The 22922-nt window shown below is 38.1% G+C and overlaps 2 protein-coding genes across 3 annotated transcripts; one reads left to right on the plus strand and one right to left on the minus strand.

The window, feature by feature from the left end:
* Nucleotides 1-131: 131 nt before the first annotated feature.
* Nucleotides 132-2703, minus strand: LOC146451924 (uncharacterized). The gene is made up of 3 exons (XM_085098327.1): nt 2516-2703; nt 1357-1459; nt 132-1059 (listed from the first exon to the last, which is right to left on the minus strand). Exons 1-3 carry the CDS (start codon nt 2597-2599, stop codon nt 689-691), a joined length of 558 nt encoding a protein of 185 aa, XP_084954453.1. The 5' UTR covers nt 2600-2703; the 3' UTR covers nt 132-688.
* Nucleotides 2704-7966: 5263 nt separating this feature from the next.
* On the plus strand, nt 7967-22717 carry LOC146451925 (fragile X messenger ribonucleoprotein 1 homolog A-like). 2 transcript variants are annotated; one of them, XM_085098316.1, is made up of 15 exons: nt 7967-8150; nt 8219-8271; nt 8362-8455; nt 10272-10343; nt 12204-12286; nt 12438-12503; nt 13605-13698; nt 14729-14845; nt 15199-15366; nt 16256-16334; nt 16867-16985; nt 18508-18594; nt 19375-19701; nt 20154-20244; nt 21290-22717. In XM_085098316.1, exons 1-15 carry the CDS (start codon nt 8100-8102, stop codon nt 21835-21837), a joined length of 2049 nt encoding a protein of 682 aa, XP_084954442.1. In that variant the 5' UTR covers nt 7967-8099; the 3' UTR covers nt 21838-22717. The 2 variants fall into 2 exon arrangements, with proteins under 2 accessions (XP_084954442.1, XP_084954441.1); XM_085098315.1 differs by having other exon boundaries at nt 7982-8150; nt 20154-20298.
* The last annotated feature ends 205 nt before the right edge of the window (nt 22718-22922 follow it).

The raw sequence follows: 22922 nt of genomic DNA on the forward strand, positions 1-22922 counted from the left end.
AAACAACGATCTTCTTTTAGTTTGGATTAACAGATTCTTCAATTAGCAACCTAAGCGTGCGTGAGCAGAGGAAATGATGAGTGATATAGTGAACTCGGAAAAAAATGTTCATATGCGCCTCAGTTGGAAGATTAATTGTCTCAATCATTTCGTTTTATTTCATTGTTTTTCCTGGTATCTGAACAATTCTGTATATAACTATAACAACTTATTAAAAAATTCAGTTGCGTCTAAAATAAGCTACACAAAAACATTTTTCTATTCACTGTTTTATCTTAATTCTTTAACTATATCATATAGGTGGATTGCATTGCCGCCATGTTGGTGGTCAAAAGAAAAGAAAATTTGTTCACATAGGGTGCGTTCTTTTTGGGAGAATCCAAAAACGGATTTTTGATCTCAGATCATTCGGATCATGGTAAATCAAAGGAACCGACGAATCCACTCCGGGCAAGGATTCATTGGTTCTTATGATGTACCATGATCCGAAAGACTCGAGATCAAAAATCCGTTTTTGGATTCTCCCAAAAGAAAAAGCACCCATAGTTTGCCTAAAAATGGAAGTTAACTCCCAGAGAAGAAGAATCTTTTCGTTCCATACCACCAACATGGCCGCCATGAAGTAACGTGCAATCAACCTATTCGCTATTTATTAACATCCAGCTACTAATATTTCTTTTCTTAATTGTTATCCTACACATTCGCACGTGTCCGGATTTTGCATTTCTCCATTTACGCACTCATCTTTGCACGTGCATTTACAACCGTTGTCATCAAGGCTTTGATTTTCATTGCACGTGACTTGACAAGTGCACGCGCAAGCCACGTGCTCCTCTACGTCACGCACATACTCCTTGCCATCTTGAGAAGACACTGTGACATTCCTTATCAGCTTTGAAGTGGGTTTACATTGCTGTATCACAAGAGGTAAGCCACAAGCACCTTTACAACGGTTTACTTCGATAAACTGAGGATAATTCCTTAAACCTGTGACTTCAGGCTCAACTTGAACAACTTCGGGAGACAGTCGGCAAGGAATTTCGGGAGGCTGCTCGTTCCCTGCAAAATGAAGCGCCATATGTGCGTTATTATTTTACACTTCAACAGGTAACGTATATTGTAGTTTACAACATGATTTGAGAACGTGATTTTGCTGTCGTAATTCAAACAAAAAGAAAGCTCTTAAGCTTTCGTTAACTTATTCAGTCCGCTTTGACAATCCCCGTCGTTGCGTTTGGTTGTTATCCAAATTGTAAATCATGTTTTAATGGTTTTTGCTCTTACGAATTTCCAAATAAGTTAACTGCGCCATGAATCTATGCGAGTATGTTTCTAAATTAACAGACAGCTGTGTACCTCTCTTGTGTTCATATGAACGTTGGTACCCAGGCCTTCTCAATCGTAAGAATGCCTCTCTTTGGCTCAAGGCGTTCCATTCCCGGATGTCCTCCTCTTTAACCTTTGGAAAACAAGCATTATCGCAATTACTACAAATTCACATACATTCGAACTCCGCCTTACAACCTCCTCGTTATTACGACCGCCTTTTTGTGCCACGAACGAGTTGAAATTCCATGTCCTTAGTTTCACAACCTCGTTATTCGATCACAACGTTATTACGGCCACATTTTCACGGCCCAAAGGTGGTCGTATGAACGGGGTCCAGTGCAATATATAAAGACTTCAGTATTACCATTTTCCGAGAATTTTCTCTAAATGTTCCCAGCCGCCGTCGCGTTCAGTTAAAGCTAACAACGCAAACTTTACACTACGTTTTAGATTGTGTTTTCTCTCTTGTTAGAATTTATTTAGATCTTTTTGTCAAAAACGAAGAAGTATTTTCGAGGCTGTCTTTCGCGTCATTCCCCTGAAAACGTCGTGGTTGATCTCGAGAGGTGAAACAGTGAACCACATTGAATTAGCGCGGATGATAGTAGCATCATCCCACGCGCCACGCGCTGCCAGCTTTCATCACTAATGATGCCAAGTGTTTGACAAAGCATTGTTTGTTCCAGCGTGAATCCGTTATCTCATATGTCTGAAAGTGATTCAAGGAAAAAAACTTTATCTCAAATGTTTGAATGCCCATCCAACTCCGAGATAATTCGTCATATGAAATAACAACAGTCTTTTGTTTATACTTAGTAAAAATTCGAATTTCTGTCACTCCAATATTCCCTTTTTAATGTGCTCTCCATGGCTACTTTACTTTCGGGAAAGAATGCCGCTCATTTTTAACACTCTGTAACGTGCCATAGACAATACATGATAGTGATTTTTGTCAGAAAAAGGAGAAAAAAAATTTTCTAGCGTCGCCTCCTTTTTAGCATTTTACGCTTCAATTTAACCATTAGTTTCTCGCTTAGAAACTTTTCTAAACTGAAAAGTTTTGCGATCCTCAAACACGCTTACATTAACAAAGAGCGGAACCAGAAAAATTAAGACCAAAGGAGTTAACGTTAAAATGAGATGACTCACTGTGAAACTTATGATAAAATTATCTCGTCAGTCTTACCTCTGTTAAAAGCTTTCTCCCAGAAGAGAGGTGTACGAGCAAAATTGCAGTACAAAGAGTGATTTGAAACAGAGTAGGAAACATTGCTGTGTGCTCTTCTGTCGCGCCCCACTCGATAGATTGAACCACTTCCTGTGTGGCTCAGCAAGATGTACGATTTCACATGCAAACAAGGCTTTAATAAATTACCAATAGAGCGCCACGCGAATGTTAGCATTAAAGAACATGCGCTTTGGCTATTGTTTAAAACTGGAATTAAAAGTCAAATTAAGATAAATTTGTCAGTGTCATTGTTTAACACATTGCAAACAGATGAAATCGTCGACAATTTATATTGGTTTGGTGTCCTTTTTCTTCAAGCGTCTACAGCCGTTTATAAAATACATAAATTTTAAATAAAGTGCGCTGCATGTGGTTGCAGTGAAATGGCGCACTTTTTCATATCGCATTTTAAATTTTAAAATTTTGACTTCTGTAATAGATAATCAATTACGCGCTTTTAGGCATTTTTACGCAAGAAATTTTGTACAACATGAATAAATGATGCTTTTCACGATAGGAGAAAGGAAAAACGTGAACTTAAGTGGCGGGAAAATAAAGGAATGATGCACGAAAGGGCTATCGTTAAAAAGTATGATTTATTTACAAAAAATTGTTTCAGATAAATTTAAACTTCTTTCTTTTATCATGTTAGAAAATCATTAACTTCCACAATTTAAGGCAATTCCTTGAAGGAAATTTTCTCAACGTGAATTTACGGCGTTTTGACATAATTTGAAAAAGGAATGAATTGGAAAATTCAGGGACACAAAAAGAAATAGCTTCTTTGTTGAAAGCCAAATCATACAGCTGCAAACAAATGTAAGTCACTTTTTATTAGAAACCAATTACCTACTTCTGCAATTTTATTGAAGGAAGTTTCCAAAGCATGAATTAACAGCGTTTGTCATGTTTGAAAGGATCGTGGCATGACAAGACTTTATGTCCTTTCACTCTTACTTTAAAAACTACAAATTTAGGCTCAATAATAGGCTCGGCAAATTACAAAGTCAACTAATAGTTGCCCTGAAACTCAATAAGGCGCAAGGTACTTTCGCGAAGCAATTAATAAACTGAGAGAGAAAAATTGCTGCGAATAAGATGTAATAAATATAGCTTCAAACTGGCAAATTTGGTCCCAACTAGTTGTAAAAACGCTAATTAGATGTTTTTTTAATTAATGAAACTAGCTTGTGACGCTATATTAAGACAATCAATCAATATTCTGCTATAACAGCTGCTTGCTCCTCCGCTTTTCACGTCAAAGGATAGACAGGAAGTTTTTGCTCAAGTTAATAGCTTTTATCGCACGAGTGTCCGACCCGAATTACGATTCTCCCCCTCAAAATCAAATGAAAAGCTAAGGCTAACTGGTACGGTGTAATAAACAGGACCACAGAAAAATATTGTTTAATCCACGCTTAGTCCAAGACTTTGGAACCACCTTACGCGACAGAAGGTTAACGTCTGGGTTAAAATTCTCCTCTGTGATGGTTACAGAATATATGCAATTCTTCTTCCTTTTTGTTTTCTGCTCACATTTTTTAAGAACTTTCCCTATGATTCAGCAGTATGAACAGGCACAATACGGTCATTTTAACCCAATCTTATTCTCCGAAGTGGACATTGATAAATGTTAAGGCCGTATTCAATGACAAAATGACCGATGAAAGAGGTAAACAAAAAATCCTCGTGTTTCTCCGCAATTAAAGTTTGCCAAGAAGACGACCGTAAGCTAGTGTTTCCGCTTTACTGTTTTGAGTTCAACCAAAATGTACGACTGTTTTTATCTATTTTACCGAAATACGGAGCGGGAGATAATGCTTGTTTCGTCTGGAAGATAATCGGCCATAGTACATTGGCCCCGTCCAGCAACACGGCTTTCGACCAATCATAACACGCCATTCAGTTAAGATAAAATATTTTTAATGCAATATAAATAATGATTGAAAGCTGTTTTAAATGTCCTATTGATATCATGATCCGTGACATCAGCAGGTAAAAACAAACTAGATAAAAATTAGTGGCGTTTCACCTGTAATTTCTTCTTTACAAGGTCTTTGAATGTAATTTTTTAAAACATAAATTTTGAACTGCGGGTGAAAGATTAAATAGCAAAAAGACTCTCGCAGTTATCTATTGTGGACTCGCAATATGACCAGTTCTCAGTTGGCCTGATAGCTCATTTAGTAGAGCACTGCACCGGCATCGCAGAGGTCATTGATTCAAATCCTGTTCAAGCCTGAATTTTTTTCAAGCTTTCTTTTCGCAACTGCTTAAGTTGCGTAAATAACTGCGAGAGTATTTCTACAATTTACAGGGTCTTTTTTCTTTCAAATGTGATAGCCACGTTTGCACACACATTACATGAACCGATCAGGATCTCCATTAAGCGTGAAATGCAATCAGACACCAAACTGATATTGTGATAACTCGAACTTTCCGGGGAAAAAACCGAGACTGTTTGAGTTATTGAAAGTTCGCCCGCGTCATTGGTTAAATCTTTAAGACCCATACTAAGACCGATCAAAGTAGGGATAAATTACTTTGCGTTCGACTATGCCCAAGTCTCAGTCGGTGTTTTTATTTAGTTTATAGACGGTTGTCAACTTTTCGCCGCCGTAAACGTTTCGTCGCCTCATTAACGCGGCGTCAATAAAACACTTACTGGAGACTTAAAGTACAGTTTTAAACATGCTAAACATGCAGCAGGTGGATTAACCAACATTAGTGGTAATTACACTCTTTTACGCAGACGCTTTGAAGAACTTGATATCCCAATTAACTACTCATTTGGAAAAGCTGAATAATTATGGAATTCAAACTCGAAAAAATTATCAAAGAACTACAGTTGCCTACCTCTCTCAAAGCAAACACCACAGGAAGGACCTGGGAACGAGGTTGAGTAGGCGAGACAACTCTTGTTACGGCTTGTATGCGAATACTATAAATCATTAAAGTAAACAATAAGCAAGGGACCGCAAACGAAAATGCTACAAGTATACGCAGGATCTGTAAAAAATCTAAATAGCCAAAAATAAAAATGACTCAAATTTTTGCAAGGCTGATCGGGTCGCTGTCGTGTTAAGTTTTTTACGCGGTCCGATCAGCCTTGCAGAAATTTGAGTCATTTATAAATCATACTTAGCTACTTTTTTTTTATTTTTTTTACTTTTTTTAAGTTAGAAAAATAGATGAACTCAAAAAGACTCCCAAGCGGGAACCTGACCAATTGACTCACGACTGGCTGCCAAATTTTGCAATTTTTTTCTAGATATCCTGACCCTACTTTGACCCTACACCTTAGTTAATTTCTCACCTTCATGAACTCTTTGAATGATTTTTTGCTTTCATTTCTATATTTGATTATTTATTCTTATTATTTTATACAGATCTCCATTTAAACCAGCTACGCTGAACTGGAATTTCTGTTTAAATAATGTATATAAATAAATAAATAAATAAATAAATAAATAAATAAATAAATAAATAAACTTTGTAATGATCTGTTATGTATATGTAATAGCATGAGGCCGAGTAGAATTAAGGATTAATTTTCACTTGTATTTTCAAAGTTTTTCCAAATTGCCCGAGTCGCGCAGCGACGAGGGCAATTTGGAAAAACTTTGAAAATGCAAGTGAAAATTAATCCTTGATTCTACGAGGACTCATTGTGATTACGTGTTTATAACATAGAGGGCAAAATTTTCTTAAACCTATCAAGGCACTTCGTAAAACAATTAGCCCGGGAAAGGCGTGAAAGCACTTGCTTGTAAGCAAACAAACAAACAATTCACCTGTTTCTTAGCGTACAAAACAGACAAAACGAAAAAAGTTGATTGTTATATACTGCAATTAAGAGAAACTACAAGGTTAATTCTTGAGCAAACTAAAACTGAACAATTAAACCAAATGTTGGGCGTCAACTGAATATCCACCTGCACCGTGAAGCTTTCTACCGCTTGGAAATAACATGAACACAGATCGATAAAAATAGAAAACCGTGGTTCCAAAGAAGGAACTTGTAGAATAATTCCTTCCACTGAAATTGACCTGCTCCTTCCTCTCATCAAAAGGGCACTGTTGTTATTGGTTGGTTATCGTTCGTTGAAAGAAGATGAAAGCTTTTGGTCGCTGACATGAACAATTTCAGTTTTCAACCAAACAAATTCGATCAAGTTTTTAGCTTTTGACTCAAATAATCTTTTGGCCATCCCAATAAAATGTTTAGTTTCCCATCGCCCGACCGACCCATTTTTTTTCGAAAAAGTAATAAATAATAATAATAAAAAAATCCAGATTCACTAGTCAAAGAAGCAAATACTTTAATTTACAAGCACACGATCTTGTTTTATTAACAGCAATTGGTATGATGTAGTGTCCTTGGGTGCTTACCATTTACATGGAAAACCCGGAAATTCCAGTTCGAAAATCAAATGGTACGCATCATTCCATTTGGAGTACTTCTGAAATTATGGGCTTCTGGTCAAAGTGATGCATTTTTATTACTCCTTTTGGGATTAACAGCTGATGTTCATACATTTTGCATGTTATCCTGCTTCTGTTAGGACAAGCTAAATCATTTCGTATTTATGCCGAAAATTTCCATCTGGGTGGTTAGCGTAAATGGTAAGCAATTAACATCGATACTATACGAGTAACGAGCGAAGAGACCACGTTTTCGAGTTAACTTTCTAACCAGGCTTTGTAACTAAGCAGTGCAGCCTTCTCTGGAACCCAGACCCCTTGAAGTATTCATTTTTTTTTTTGACCGACCGACCGACCCACCATCACAAGAGACGGGGCGATGGGAAACGAAATATTTTATTAGGATGGCCTTTGCTGTTTCCTGTAAGAAACGACAGTTCACCTTTAGGAATTTCTTTATAGCTGTAGCACTTGATTTCCAACCATGACCCTTAAATATTGGCTCGTTTTAATCTCGTACCATTTCGACATTCCCGAACCGACGACTGAGATCGGGGTACGAGATTAGGCTCGTTTGTACCATATGAAAGTAAGGAAGAGTAATAAATGTGTGAATGTAAGAGTGAATGGGAAGATCTGGAACGCGGCGTCCCAATTCTAATTCTGCAGCGCAGCCCGTTTCTCAAAATTCTGAACACTTACAGGGGTAGAAAACCTTTTCCTTTTGCGTGTAGAAGGTTTCTAAATAAGGATTCGTTCTTTTCTGATTTTAAATGCTTACCATAACTCTAACATATTGGCAAGTTTGTACTAAAATTTTGTATGCTAATTTAGGGAAAACGCAAAGGAAAGGAAAGAAAAGAAGAAGAAAGAAAAATAGAGAGCAAGAAAGAAAGAGAGAAAGAAAGAAAGAAAAAAAGAAAGAAAGAAAGAAAGAAAGAAAGAAAGAAAGAAAGAAAGAAAGAAAGAAAGAAAGAAAGAAAGAAAGAAAGAAAGAAAGAAAATGAATGAATGAAATTCTGGACTTTGTTTTGATCTTCCTTTTCGCGCGCAGATTGCGCAATTTGTTGATATCCCAGTCTGCTATTCGATCCCAGAGCAGGTTGAGCAACGAAAGATGGAGGATTTGGCGGTGGAGGTTTGTGGTAAAAACGGCGCTTATTACAAGGTGAGGCTCGTAAAATTGATTGACAATGAAGGAAATCTTTAAAAACGTATCAAAAAATTATTTCCCAGGGTTACGTGAGGAATATTCACCAGGATCAAGTCACAGTCGCTCTTCAACACGAGTACGTATGAAAGGCATTTGGTGGCTTGTATTCATTGTTTATATACAATGCTCGCTTTGCTGATTTTTTCGTGCAATTGTTCCCATACAGCTTGAGTAACTGCAGGAGAGTTTCCTACGAAGAGGTACGCTTACCTCCAACCAGCAACCAAAGATGTGATTTGTATGTGGATGACGAGGTCGAGGTACGTTTAACGTGAAAATCCTGTTTATCTCCGGACGCCGTCCCATGTGATCGAATTGCAAAAGGTCATTTGCAAGAGTAGTGGCTTAGACAATCCTTATCTCGATTGTTTTCAATCAAAATGTGATTATTACCTCCTGCTAAGGTTACTTTAGGGACGCTGCCTTATATCCTTCGTATTTTATGGGCAATTTTCGTATTTTAGCTGGCAAATTGATTGTGCAATCGCGAGAAGTGTCCGGTCATGTCTAACTTGTTTACTACGTAAATTTGTCCACGTGCTCATTGAAAGGTCAGAGATTAATGGTTGATTTGCACCCTCTTTTGTAATTATTGTGGGGATTTTAACGATAACAATATCAGTTCAATGTAATCTAGATTTCCTGTTAGTTATTGCCACGACTAGTGAATTATCAACCGATTGTATATGAACCTTCATTATTGTACAAACACTCGATGGGGAGGGTACGGATTTGAATGCTTGTATCACAATACATTTTCAAAACCACATTAAGTAGTCGTTAATGAAGGCACTAATTTGTAGAAAAAGATAAATGCAATACAAGGAAAATATTTTCAAACATTGTGTTGAAAACCATTGGAAAGGCGACAGGGAATAAGAGGCATATTACATTGGAAGGGGTGGGGTGGGGCATTAGATTCTCTGTCCCAATCCAAAATACCCATGCCAAGTTTGAACCAACACCCTTTAATTTTCTGTGACTTTTTTCTTGATGTTTAGCATTATTTTGTAAATATATGCACCAATCAATATTTTTATTAAAACGTTGATCCCATTTCCCTGCCCATCCCCTTGCATACCAATGAGATTGGCTTTTATAAGTTGCTCAGGAATGGAGGATTTGATGTTTGCCTAGTAGAGGTGGAGATTTTGAGCTGGGTTTATGTTTTGGTTGGGTGGAACTTAAGCATTGTTTTTTTCATGTATGGTTGGAATTGAGGAGTTTAATTAAAGGAGAGGATTTGCTGTTCTGAGTGAATGGTTCACTTGAAAGGGTATCTGAAGTTTCTATGACGAGCCCACAATATGGATTGTTTCGTTTGAATTAAAGCTACAACTTTAGACGTTACTGAAACAGTTGCTGCTGTTTGATTATCGTTATGGAAACTAGCGTCTAGGATATCGCTGTTTACAGCTGCATTACAATCTACACTCCGATTATGAACATTTAATGGAAAAATGTCTGATGGTTTGATGAGGGTCATATACAGTGACCCATTTTTTATGTTCACCAAATCAAAGTGCGAAGGTTTGCTCTTCAAACACAAAAGAACACCATTTGACTTGGAGAGAACAGTCTTGCTTTCAGAGTTCCCATTGTATGGAATGTACTTGATATCAAGTCTAGGAGCTAACAAAAGGTAACGAGTTTAAGAGCAGCTCTTAAGCAAAGCAAAACACAACTGAACAGAGGTTCTTTTAATAAGGGCACCTTAATGGAATGTATGTATGTATTACATTCCCTCAGTGACAACTCGTCTTTTAAGACTGGAATTCTGACTATGAACCCTTTTCACTCCCATAACCTGAGCATTAATTCCCCTGACTGGCTGCCATACATTTCTTTTTAAAGTTAGTTTCACAGAATTTGGTGTTACATCTAACAATATCACCTAGTTGATGATTTTCTTTATTCTCATTACCTGTCTGGTTGACAATGTATTAATAATGTAAGGAGAAACTATATATTGATCACTCCTCGGAGTGAAAGGGTTAACAACATCATTGGCAATATCAGTGCATATTGCATAAGTTCCAGTTTACGGACATTGCTTTCTTTATTTTTTTATGTTAGGTGTTTTCAAGAGATGATGATGGTGAGCCTTGCGGCTGGTGGCCAGCGAGAATTGTTCATAAAAAGGGAGAGGTAGTGATCATTTTTTATTACATGACTTTGATTCTGCGCAGCGCAACTGACAGTTCTGATATAAGACAAGTCTTAAAGCCGATTTAGAGGGTACAACTTTTGCTTACGACTGTCGCATGCAATTGCTAGAGCGAGTGCTGTTCGCGTCATGCAAAAACTCGCACACAAATCTGGTCATTCAACATTGCCTATACCTATGATTGTCGTAGGATTTTAAAAAATGTTTTAAAAGCCTGCAACATTTTTTGTGACATACACGACAGTCGTAAGTGAGTTGTAGGTTTGATTTACACAAAACAATTCGTTTCTTAGGCCTGTTGTAAGCTTGTCGCATGCGACGAAGTCATACCGTGTAAATTGCCATTTATTGTATCTGCTTAAAAGATCAAAATATGTGGGGAAGAAAAATGTTAGCTTGGCGATGATGCAGCCAAGTTGCTCCTCAGACCAAGGCTGCGGATTGTGATTGGGTGTTTACCAGGACTCTGTAACTAACAGCATTACTACTCCCCCCTAGCATTATTTCGTTGTTACTCATTTATTCCCCTGGCTGAGCAATTTATACACCTGAGTAAAATATCAATTGGCACAATAAGTTATTATAATGGTAATAATTTTGTGCAAAGGATTTCATGGGCAACAAATAGGTATCATCCAAACTCAAAAAAGTTAGAACTGTGTTTAAATGATGGTATTAGTATCAAGGTTTTGAGATTAATCATGCAAAATAGGGCAGAAGGCATACACGACTCCCACTTGCATGTTTGCCACTTCCATCTTGTTCTTTTGACCAATTTAGCTTCTTGCATGTTTGCATCAGGTTAACGTGATGATTTAGAGGATTTGCATGATGGTGACTGAACAAAGGCGTGTGCTTATTAACTGGCGCGTGCTTTCTTTCTGGCCGATGATCCTCATCATTGACGGGTGGCCATATTAGAAAATAGGGGAAAATAAAAAAGTTATTTTGATCTTAAAGGTCATTTCTGTAGGGTGGGGTGTGGGGTTTTCACTCTTGTCTTTTCTTGTCAGAAGAAAGCTGTTTATTTGATTTAAGGGCAGCTGTTGACATATGTCTGAGCTCAAATAACCACCTACATTGCCTTATTCTTTAATCCATGTCTTGTAAATATTTGAAAGATTACAGTACGTGCCTTAATTTATGTGTTCTTTATAAATTACGTTGTTTAAAGCTCAGCAATGTAATCAAAAGTTGTGCAGGTGCTGATTTGATCTTTGTGCCATTTTGTTTGTTGAGACAGCTATACATATACAGGGTTTGCACATACGGTAGTCTGAAATTTTTGAAAAAGTGAGGAAATCTGCAGACTAGTTTTCCAGACCTGAAAAAGTATGGCAAATGATAAATTCTGAAAAAAATGGGGGAAAAAAGTCTAAAGTTTTTCAAAGCTGAAATAAGTACTTAACTGCTAAGTGAAATCTTTGTCAGCTAGTTAAATTTCATCTAAATTTCGTCTTTGCCAACCAACCCAAAAACTAACAATATGTTGATCTGAATAGCAATTAAAATTGTCGATATGTTAGCCAAAGAAAGAGGTTACTCCAACCACTTGTGGGAATCACAATTTTTTTTTATTGTTTTATGAGTTCCTATCACTGCTCCTGAGGTACAAAATTTACACGACCTTTACAACTCAATGCAGTGATTTTATTTTGACTCTTTTATTGTGGTATTTGAAAGTAAATCAGATTCTGTTTACGCAGATGTATTGAGTTATAATTTTTTCAGCTGTTTGCAACAAAGAACAGAGACAACATTGCTTACTATATACTATGTAGCCAGAAATATTCTTTTTGAGTTATGTAACAGTCCTAGTGTTTTTTTCTTTCTCTTTTCAGTTTTATGTCATTCAGTATGCTGGTTGGGATGCAACCTTTAACGAAATTGTCCCAAGAGAAAGAATTCGCCCTTCAAGTCGCAAGTAAGCAAGTAACTGGGAATAAACATTGTGCACATGTTCTCTTATGCGCCAGTATTCATGGCATTTCATTACGTTGAGCAAGTAAGTTATTAAAAGTGATTTTATTGGCATTGTTGCATTAAACAATTCAAGCTTATTTTCTATCTTGCAGTGGACCAATTTCCAGGGATATGTACCACAAGGTTATGATTGATGTACCACAGGATTTGAGACAACTGTAAGGCCTTTGTTAGTTTACAAGTAATAATCGTCATTGTCATTGTCATCATCATTATCATCATCATCATCATCATGTAATGCCGTAAAAGTTGAACGGCCCATTGCATAAGTGGCTGATGTTAATGGGTTGATGGTCGTTTTCTCTGTTTTGTTCAGATTTTCCTCATTTTCTGCATGTAGCCAACAATTCCCTTGAAAAACAAGGCTGTCATTATTTTCATGGTGCCATTCCATTGACTGCAAAGACTTTTTGCTCCTCGTATTTCATCATGTTCACTCACATTGCTAGATCAAAATAAAAGTCTGAAAATTCCTTTCCCCCCCCCCCCCCCTTCAAAAAAAAAAATTATGGGGTAATGTTTTGCAAATGACTTCCTAATTATGTGTAAGTAAGTTCAAAGGAATTTTTTTGGAGACTATTTGCAGAGAAGGCTTGTTTGTTTGTTTGTTTTTTTTTTTTTTGGTGGGGTAAGGTTACTGTTTGAGAGTATTGTAATTTGATTTTGAAAATGGGTTGCTAACACCAAACTTACGTGTACAACCTAAACATCTTAAAGTGTGTATGAAATTTTTTTCATTTTCTTGATCAAATGTCAATGGTGTTGTTGTATGAAAGTAAAAAAGAAAAAAAACATCAATTTTTCTTCCCTCCATTTGCATATAAAAGTGTAAAATTTCATCTGTTTGGGTACAGTACCATGCAAGATGGGAGACGGGGGATGGTAGGGCTGTAACGTCAAAACAGGAATGCTTAGTCTTACGGTTTCTCTATTCCTCAGTTGTTTTATTATTCAACAATCCCATTCATATTTTAGTCCACACAGTTTTCTTCCTCTCCACATAAAAAAAAAAGACAAAGACCTTGACAAGAAAACTATTTTAAAGTTTTGTGGTATTGATGAGATTAAAAATTACAGGCAGATTGCAATTCTTTCAGCTCAGGAGAATGTTATTCATGAGAATGTTATTCATGGGATGTTATGTTGTCTTAATCTTGTATGCCACCAAATTTCCACAACTAGAATTTAGTAAAATAGGATTGATCGCAAACAGTGGAAGGATTATTTAAGGTTTTGTGGTTTTGCAACTTGTTTTTTAGCTGCAAAGATGAGGTGATACACAGGGAATTCAAGAAACAGTCCGGTGCATCATGTGTTTATTATAACGATGAGCTAGCTGTCCTTGTCGTTTTGGTGAGTTTTATAGTCTGTGTTTTATTTTCGTGTAGTGCAGGGTTCTTGTTAAGATTTGTAAAAGGAGGTAATAAATTTGTAATAGTAGGTGATAGGAGCAACATGATTGCAGGAAGAATGGAAACCAAACGTGGCAGAGCTTGAGGTCAGCGTGTGTTTTTGATGGAAGAAAATGCTCAAACCAAGAGCAATTTCTTTACAGGCGATGGATTTTCAACTTGAAATTATCTGCTGGATGTTTTAACATTACTGATGGAAAGGAAATTCCCAAACAAGGATGTCAAGTTATTTCAAAATATGATCAAGTTTGAAAGCATTGTCAGTAATTTTATATTTACAAGTTTCCATGATAGCTGATAACATTAGTGAGTAGACGGTATAAGTAACTGGTGAGCAGCTTATAACAAGTACCCTGTTAGTGTGTTGTTCCAGAAAGAATCCATAACCACCCCCCACCCCCCCCCCCTTACCCATCCCTCCCATCTTTGCTCTTAATTTCCAATGATCCTCCATGTGGTGGGTGTCGGAGACATTCTGTCTGTAATCACACAATTTTAAAGCATTTTATTTTTTGAGGGTTTTGAAATATTCTCTTTCAAACCCTTTTTTTTTTTGTTGACACGTCATCAAGAAGGAAAAAAAATCCTTTTTATAGGAGACAAGATTCTCACAGTTATCTATGCAACCAGACTGCACCGGTTTCAAAGAGGTCGTGGATTCAATCCTGTTCAAGCCTGAATTTTTTCAGGTTTTTTCATATCAGTCTGGTTGCGTAGGTAACTGCGAGGATCTTTTCTTCTATATTATCTTGCATTCACAGTGTGTATACATATTTCATATAAAATTTTTTTGATTAAAATATTGTTACATCTGGAGACCTGTTATTATAAAAAGCAAACTTTGAAAACAGCAAAACAATAGAACAAAGAAAACCAAAACACCTGAAGCCTTGCCTTTCAAAGGAAACCATCAATGCATGGCTCAGCGTATTAAGTTTTAGAATTCATGTAAGTTGTTCTTGCTGCTTTAGTCACGCGATGAACGCCCTGTCAAGTGTGCCGCCATGCTAGGTGAGATCCACTTCAGAAGTCTAAGAACAAAAATGCTGCTACAATCCTGGACAGATGAGACGGCCAGACAACTACAGGTTTATGTTATTTTATTTATTTTATTTGCCACACACAATTAAGTTACAATGATTAATAAATTACATTGATTACAATGGTTACAAATGATTACAAAGTTACAGTGATTAAAATACAAGAGATAGAAAAGAAGTGGCGAGGGAACCTAATAAAAACCATGGGGCTTGTAAAGCTTAGGTTCCCTCCCAGAGAAATAAAGGATGACTAAACGTAGACAATATGGTAAGCGAAGTACGGACAAGTCATATGTGTACATCCTTAACATAATAAGTAGTTGCTGATAGTAGAAGTTTCAACATTGGATTTTAGTTAGCCTGATCATTTTCCTAACTCACACGTATTTCATGCTCTCCAGACGGCCAAGAAACAGATGGGCGTGGTTGACATGCTGACATTACCAGATCACTTGATGGGTCTGGCCATTGGCGCACAGGGATCCAACATTCAACACGCTAGAAAGCTTCCTGGAATCATGTCCATTGAAGTGGATGAAGAGAACTGCACCTTCCATATTTGTGGAGATGTAAGTTGTTTGGGATTTTCACTTTCTTGTACTTTTGGAGGAGATACACTGCTAGCAAATGTATTTTCTGTTAAGATTTTGGCATGTACAAAATTGTTTATGTCTCTGGTATTTGGCGTAGTTTCAACTACATGTACGCGAAACACCAGAGATGTGAATGACATTGTACATGATAAAAAACTTACCAGAAAGAAACCCTCTGCTAGCACGGTATGGAGGAGAGGATGTATGAAGCCTAACATAATCTTCACTTTATTTTAATAGCAGTGACTTGTTGCTGTTTTCTCAGACAAACTTTAAATGGAGTTGAAAACTGTTCTGAGTACCAGTCTACACTTCACGTTTTCTTTTGGGTGCAAGTAATTGTACAGTAAATAAACATTTTTGCAAATACAATTATTGTAATTCCAGTTGGAACAGAAAAGGAGAAGTGCTGCCAAACGTTGTCTGCCTGTTTAGGAGAATTTCCAGCAGATTGACACATTCTATAATTATGCATGTTAACTGATTTAACATGACATTACACCTATACCAAAAGCACCCACTAAGATTTTCCAAGTTCTGGGAAAGAAGATGAGCCAACTACAGTCAATTCTAGTCTTGCGGACACCTCGCTATCAGATGTTTGACTGAAATAAATTCCTGCTATTGCTCCGCTGTTAAGGATACTTACAGCTGTTAGCACAGTCCCAAGGGTGTCCGCAATTAAGGGAGTTGACTGTAACAGAAGGGTGGAGTACAGGAGTTGGATAGAAATCCGCTCTCTCCCTCCCTCCCTCCCTCTCCTCCCCCCTCTCCCTTCCTTTCCCCTTCCTTCTCTCCTCCCCCTCCCTGTGGGTGGCTTTCACAGTTGAGGTCATATTTTTTTCTTTTGTTTGTTTATGCTTAGAGTGAACCAAATGTAAAAGAAGCTAGAAGGCTTTTAGAATTTGCTGAGGAGACTGTTTATGTGGCAAGACCGCTTGTGGGTAAGTTTGATCCAACATTAGGTAATTCAACGCAAAAAGCAGTGCTTAATAGTATAATTAACAGTTTCAATTGAAAGGGGACTCGCAATTATTGTTCCGTAGGTTCAAAGGTTAGAACCACCTTGTACTACTTTACAGCATGATTCATGTTACCACAACAAAGTACTGCTTGATGTGTTCATTTTCATGGTCATATTTAAGGATTATTTCCATAAACTAAAACATTAGAACCACCTTGTACAGCATAATAAACAGCACCACAGAAAAGTCCTGCTCAGGAGCTTTCATTTGAATGGTCACACTCCAGAATATCATCTACAGATTCGGAAGTTAGAACCACCTTGTACAGCATAATAAACAGCAGCACAGGAAAGAGCTGTTGGCTCAGTAACTTTCATTTGAATGGTCACAATTCAGGACAGCTTCACTAGCACTAACAAACGAAAGAGAAACCAACAATATGTTGTTGAATTATTTTACTATAAAAGATTTGAATAACTTCCAGCTAAGAGATAAATATCACAATTTTCAGGTAAAGTCATTGGTAAGAGTGGCCGTATAATTCAGGACATTGTAGATCGCTCAGGTGTCACACGAGTCAAAATTGAGCCACCTGAAGAAAGGTCAGCTATTGAAGAAAGATCATCTAAGGTCAGTATTCAAAAAATAATCTTGCCTTAGGTTGCCTGATTTAGGTTGCTTGATGAATTACACGTAAGTAATGGAAAAGTTACCTAGGGAAGTGGTCAAACTACTATATTCGAATGGGATCAACTAAGCCACAAGATAAATGGTTGTCTCTGCCTGCACCCCCCCACCCCCGACCCTTCCTCAACCTCAAAAAGGGGACCGCCGACCGGTTAGTTCAGTTGGTGCCGGACTACCGTGCGGGAGGTCGCGGGTTCAAACCCCCGCCGGACCACCACTCAGGGTCTTTAAATAACTGAGAAGAAAGTGCTGCCTTTGCTCTGACATCTGCAAATGGTTAGACTTTCTAGTCTTCTCGGATAAGGACGATAAACCGTAGGCCCCGTCTCACAATCCTTGTTTGTAAATAACTCTGTGGGACGTTAAAGAACCCACTCACTGTTCGCAAAGAGTAGGGGACCTAGTTCCCGGTGTTGTGGTCTGGTCTTTGTGCGTATATTATCATGGTTGGGTGGAAAAATGCTCGGAGATATTAGCTGCATTAAGCTACTCTACAATCCGAGGGTAAATAAAGATTGGTGATGATGACGATGAAAAGATGTTTATCTAGCAATGCTGACTCTTCCTCACTGAATATTTGTGTCAACTCAAATTTTAAAGCCAATTAAATTTTGTCTGTAATGTTCATGAGATAGGTGGTGTCTTGATAATCCCAACCCCAGACAATGTGGGTCCTCTAGGAACAAATATATTATGACCAGTTCCCTTACAATAATGGTTTCAATCAGTTTGTCAAGCAAGTACGTCTTAAAATGTCAGGAACATACTAAGAAGCGAGGATTGCTTGCAATTACGGGGATGAAAATTGATAACAATGTGGATTTGAAAATTCAAAGCTACTTGACCATACAAAACGCATGAACAATGGTCGGATTTTGTCGAACAGTGCTTGAAAATGACAGGTACACACAAAAGAGGATAACCAGTGATGATGATGAACATGGATTATGATAATTTGAACAAACTTGAATCCAGGAATGGTAGTTTCTAACGAAAAGAGGACGCTCATGGGAGGCTGAGTTTAAAACTACCGGTATCTGATGGACAATTGATTCAAATATAGGATTTATACCAAAGCGGGGAACAGTGTGGTACAGTTGTGAGAGCACTCGCCTCCCAACAATGTAGCCCAGGTTCAATTCCCGGACTCGGTGTCACATGTGGGTTGAGTTTGTTGTTGGTTCTCATCCTTGGTCCGGGGACTCCAGTTTTCCCCTCTCCTCAAAAACCAACATTTCCAAATTCTAATTCGATTCGAATTATTGTCAAACACTTTATCATGATCCTCTGGCTTGGGAGATTGCACAAGCACTTCACTGTGTTATTAACATTAAGTAAATGTACTTACTATTACTTACTACTTACTTACAATCACACGAGTTGTCACTCAGAAACATTCCTCTGTACTAACAGACATGTTAGAATTACAGTTGTTATTTGTTTGCTTGTTTTGTTTTGTTTATAGAAAGAAGTGTCATTCCTTTTCGTTGGAACCAAGGAATGTATCTCCTATGCACGAATGATGTTGGATTACCACTTGTCACATCTTAAGGTAAAGTTCTGAATGCAAAGAGCCCTGTATGTACCATTTTTTGTTGAAGAAAGGTACTGATCTCCTGATAACAGCGACTCTACCCTGCTAGCGGAGTGTTTTTCTTTTTGGGAAGTCTTTAAGCATGTACGAAGTCATTCGCATCTATGAAATTTGCATATTAGTTGATATACACGAAATACCAGAGGAAGAAATGACTTTGTACATGTTTAAAGACTTGCCAGAAAGATATGCTCTGCTAGCAGGGTACAGCAACTCTTCTTTATTATATATCTTAGAACCGACAGGAACAAAAAGTCCAACAATCTTTAAACATTTTGTTTACAGATTAGTGGCCAATCTCATTGCTGCATTGATTGTAATGTATTCTGTGTTCCTCGATCGCCAGGGGAAAGGTTTTCGTACATGTAGCTAACCTTATTAGCCAATAGGTGTTGTAGGACATTATGGAGACAGCTGTTGAAGAAGTCATCCTTTTTATCATGCTCTTTTTTTTTCTTCTCTTCTGGAGAAACTGGGGAATACCCCGCGACTCCAAAAGTGACCCTGAAACGAGTGGATACGCCGCTACGCAGATACAGTGGTAAATACTGCCCCCTCTCCCCCACGTAGCTTCCTGGGTACGCAGCTACGCAGCTACGTTCATAGGTAGAGCGCTTGTTTCGGCTCTTACGTGTAGCTGCGTAGCCACGTAGCCACTCTTTTCAGGATTACTTTTGGAGTGGCGGGGTATTCCCTAGTTAAGCCTCTCTTCTTTTGTATATATGCGTTTACTCACAGGATGTTGAGCAGATGAAAAAAGAGAAAGAGATTCTTGACCAACAGCTGCGGGGCATGGGTATCAACCCACCCCAGGGTCCCTCGTACTTACCCACACCAGCGGAGATGCGGCCTGGACCGAGTTTGTCATTCATTGGCCAGGACAAGGACAACATGTTGAGTGTGCGGGACAGGTCGCTGACCACAGAGAGTTATACAGGGGACTTGAGTGAAGGGATGTTTGTTAGCACAAAGGATGGGCCCAGGACAAAACCAACGATACGAATACGATCAAGCAGCGAATCAGAAGTACCCGAGAACAAGGCGAATGCACAACAGTCTACGAGGGTGAGTTTGGTGGAGTGTTTTTACTGTCCCTTGAGAAAGTAGTGCTATCTTGCATTCAAAGAGTGCCTTGTGAGAACGTTTACTGAACAATAAACAGCACCACAGGAAGGCACTGCTCAGTAGCTTTCATTTGAATGGTCACACTTTAGGATTTCATCCACCGACTTTAAAAGTTAGAAACTACCTTGTACAGCGTAATAAACAGCACCACAGCAAAGACCTGCTCAGTAGCTTTTATTTGAATGGTCGCACTTCAGGATTTCATCCACCGACTTTAAAAGTTAGAAACGCCTTGTATAGCATAATAAACAGCACACAGGAAAGAACTGCTCAGTAGCTTTCATTTGATTGGTCGCTGTTTTGGATCTCGTCAGTAGGCCAAACTACATTTGCCTCCAGTAAAAAGGGAGTTAAGCTGACACTTATTAACACCTTATTTTTTTACGCAACAGAATACTGGGAACAGGCGAGCATCAACACCGACTTCAGACCTGCAAGGGATTGTGGAGGAGGAGACTGAGGAGGGTGAACAAGGAGGGAAGAGTAAGACTGGAACGAGCGTGAATGGAGAAAACGAAAAAGAAGAGATTGTAACATGTAAGGTCCTTGAAACACAAAAGATGACAGATTTAGCTGTGATAGGGACTTTACGCAACCACAAAGGCAAGCCCAACAAAAGCGTCTCGTGAAAATATAAATTCATGTTATTTGAACTTCTTTGTGATCGTTCAAAATCATTCAACTCACAAGTGCAAAGTTTCCGAACCATCCAGCAACTGAATTCGTAGGAATAGCATGTAAGTTATGAAAGAAAAGGAAAGAAAGTTACATTCAAGTGCTCACGTTCTCCATAAAGCCTTGAATTTGGTCATTTTACGTTGCTGTTTAGCAGAGGACGATGAAGAAATGTACCAAAATGTAAAATACACTTTCTTTTTTGACGTTCTTGTTGTTGGCCGTCAGAGCTGCGTAAGGTCCCGCAACTTGAACAGTTACAAAACGAATGCCTCATGAACAAATTTGGGCTTTCTTTTTGCCACTGGTCAAGTTGCCTTCATTGCTGCAATCTTCCTTCTTACATCAAAACAAAAGTTTTGATCGTTCTAGCCAAAGAAGCACTTGGATACGAAGAGTCTTTCGTCCAGGTTACCCTTGCTTCCTAGACCAGTCTCTTTTTCATTACAATGTGATTGTATTGGGAAGTTTGCAAAGTGAGTGTGTGATGCTTAGTCATCAGAGAACCTACAGCAGTTTACATTCATAGTATTGGACAATTTCATATTTGGTAAAAAGTACCAGGAAAGCTGTCTTGACGGAAAATTAGTGTCTTAAAATCCAGACTATGGTAATCCCGTTTAGCCAATCATAACACACACAAAGGAGGTTGAAGACCAATTAGACCAAGTGCGGAAGCAGCGAAAATTGTACCTGGTGCAAAGTGTTTGGTTTTTTATCTGTTAATTTTTTTTTTTTCAGAAATCCACATCTGTTAGTAAAATATTATGGCTTTATTTGTTTTTTATCTGTTAGTTTTTTTTTCATAAATCCACATCTGTTAGTAAAATATTATGGCTTTATTTGTTGCCAGCCTCCTCTCCGCCTAGAGACATGAAAACGAAGAGGCCATCGCCATGGTTTTCGACTGGAAACAGACGAACAGACAGCGAAGGAAAAGATGATAAAAGGAGCGAAGCACCGCGCAAAACTAGTGACCACAATGATTCTAGAACAAACCATGGTAACGGCAACAAACAGCACAGTAGGCAGGACCCAAGGCAACGATCTGGAAGTAAAAACCAACAGCAAAGTAAACAATCCCAGCCCGGCAACAGGTCCCGTGGAAACAGCGCCAATCAATTCCGGCCAAGCAGTGGGAGCCTGTCAGCGAACTGGAGAGAACGGTCCCAGGTCCAATCTGAGAGCACGGCCAAGGACAAAGTGAAAGAGAATGATAGAAGTACGGAGAAATTAACGAGAGGAGAAGACGAAAAGGAGAGAAGGAAAGAAGAGAAAGGAAAGGTGAATGGAGAAGCAAAGGATGAGAAACTAAGCGGTCATACATCGGATGAAAAGCCTGCAGAAACGAACATGGTCAAAAGCAAGACGATAGAGGCCAAGGACGGAGGTACAGCGTAATTACAAAGATCCTGTGATGTATGAGAACATGGGAATTATAAAAACCAATGTAGAAAATTGTACAGATGGATTGAAAAAAAAAAAAGACTCTTATCTATTGAATGATGACAGCTAATTTATCAGTGGCATCAGGTCTTGGTTCAAACATTCAATTTTAAGAGAGACAATTTAACCGCTGTCTTCCGCTGTTCAGTGTGCTGTCAATCACGTTAGCTTGTCTTTCTCAATCTCACCGCGAAATTCTGCATATCGTCAATTGTTAAGTTTTGAATTAACGTCCATCTCACCGGTCGCTGTGTAAAGCCAACACAAGGTTCTGCAAGTGGAATTCATTGGCATTGGTTGCATCTGCGTTGCTCCCACTTTAAGGCCAGTTAAAAAAATAAAATAAAACAAAACAACAACAACAAAAAATAATAATAAAACAGACAAAAAAAAAAAAAAACGTGAAATGTGGAACACCTCGTCTTTGGCCCCATCTTTCTACTGGGCCTTTCCAAACTTCCCAGCCAACCAAATAGCAAACATCTGAATGTGGTTTTAGCTAGTCATTTCAAAACAAAAACAAACAAAAACAAAACAAAACTTGCGAGTGTCAGCAGTGTGGCATATCTCACGACCGAGTCTTTGTCAAAAGCTTGACAAGGCGGCTGTATAAAGATCTTTGTTTCTTTCTTTTCTCAATGTGAACATACTTTATTTCCTCTTTCGCACCATACTCAGTTGTGATTGGTGGATGTTCTAAGAATTTCAGCGGTAGAACCAGTTTTAGAATGTTGAAATTGTAAGATCTGGAATTGATTTTAGAGGTAATATTTTTATAACTTGAAGCAAGTTAAGTCAATGTTGCAGTGAACAATAAAATAGAATTAAAATATTATGAAGTGTCGACTGATCCGCACTTTCCATTATTTATATATCTTATAAAACACAAAGGAAAAGACTGCAGGTGTTGTGTTTTTAATTACATGTAGTTTTTTTTTTAGTAGCGTCAAACAGAATTCATATTAATCTGCACTGTTCAACTTTAGGCCATTTCACTTCTCAGAGTAAAGTGTACTGCGGTTATAGTACTGATTTAATGC

Source organism: Pavona decussata, unplaced genomic scaffold, assembly GCF_977016875.1.
Source record: "Pavona decussata unplaced genomic scaffold, jaPavDecu1.1 SCAFFOLD_381, whole genome shotgun sequence".
In the NCBI taxonomy this organism is placed as follows: Eukaryota; Metazoa; Cnidaria; class Anthozoa; order Scleractinia; family Agariciidae; genus Pavona; species Pavona decussata.

Excerpts from the sequence above, each read along its gene's own strand:
- LOC146451924 (XM_085098327.1), bottom strand. The coding sequence starts at position 2,599 with ATGTTTCCTACTCTGTTTCAAATCACTCTTTGTACTGCAATTTTGCTC. Across the intron at positions 1,460-2,515 it reads GGAGAAAGCTTTTAACAGAG|GTTAAAGAGGAGGACATCCG; the intron begins GTAAGACTGACG and ends TGTTTTCCAAAG. Across the intron at positions 1,060-1,356 it reads TTCATATGAACACAAGAGAG|GGAACGAGCAGCCTCCCGAA; the intron begins GTACACAGCTGT and ends TTCATTTTGCAG.
- LOC146451925 (XM_085098315.1), top strand. The coding sequence starts at position 8,100 with ATGGAGGATTTGGCGGTGGAGGTTTGTGGTAAAAACGGCGCTTATTAC. Across the intron at positions 13,699-14,728 it reads TAGCTGTCCTTGTCGTTTTG|TCACGCGATGAACGCCCTGT; the intron begins GTGAGTTTTATA and ends TTGCTGCTTTAG. Across the intron at positions 14,846-15,198 it reads AGACGGCCAGACAACTACAG|ACGGCCAAGAAACAGATGGG; the intron begins GTTTATGTTATT and ends CATGCTCTCCAG.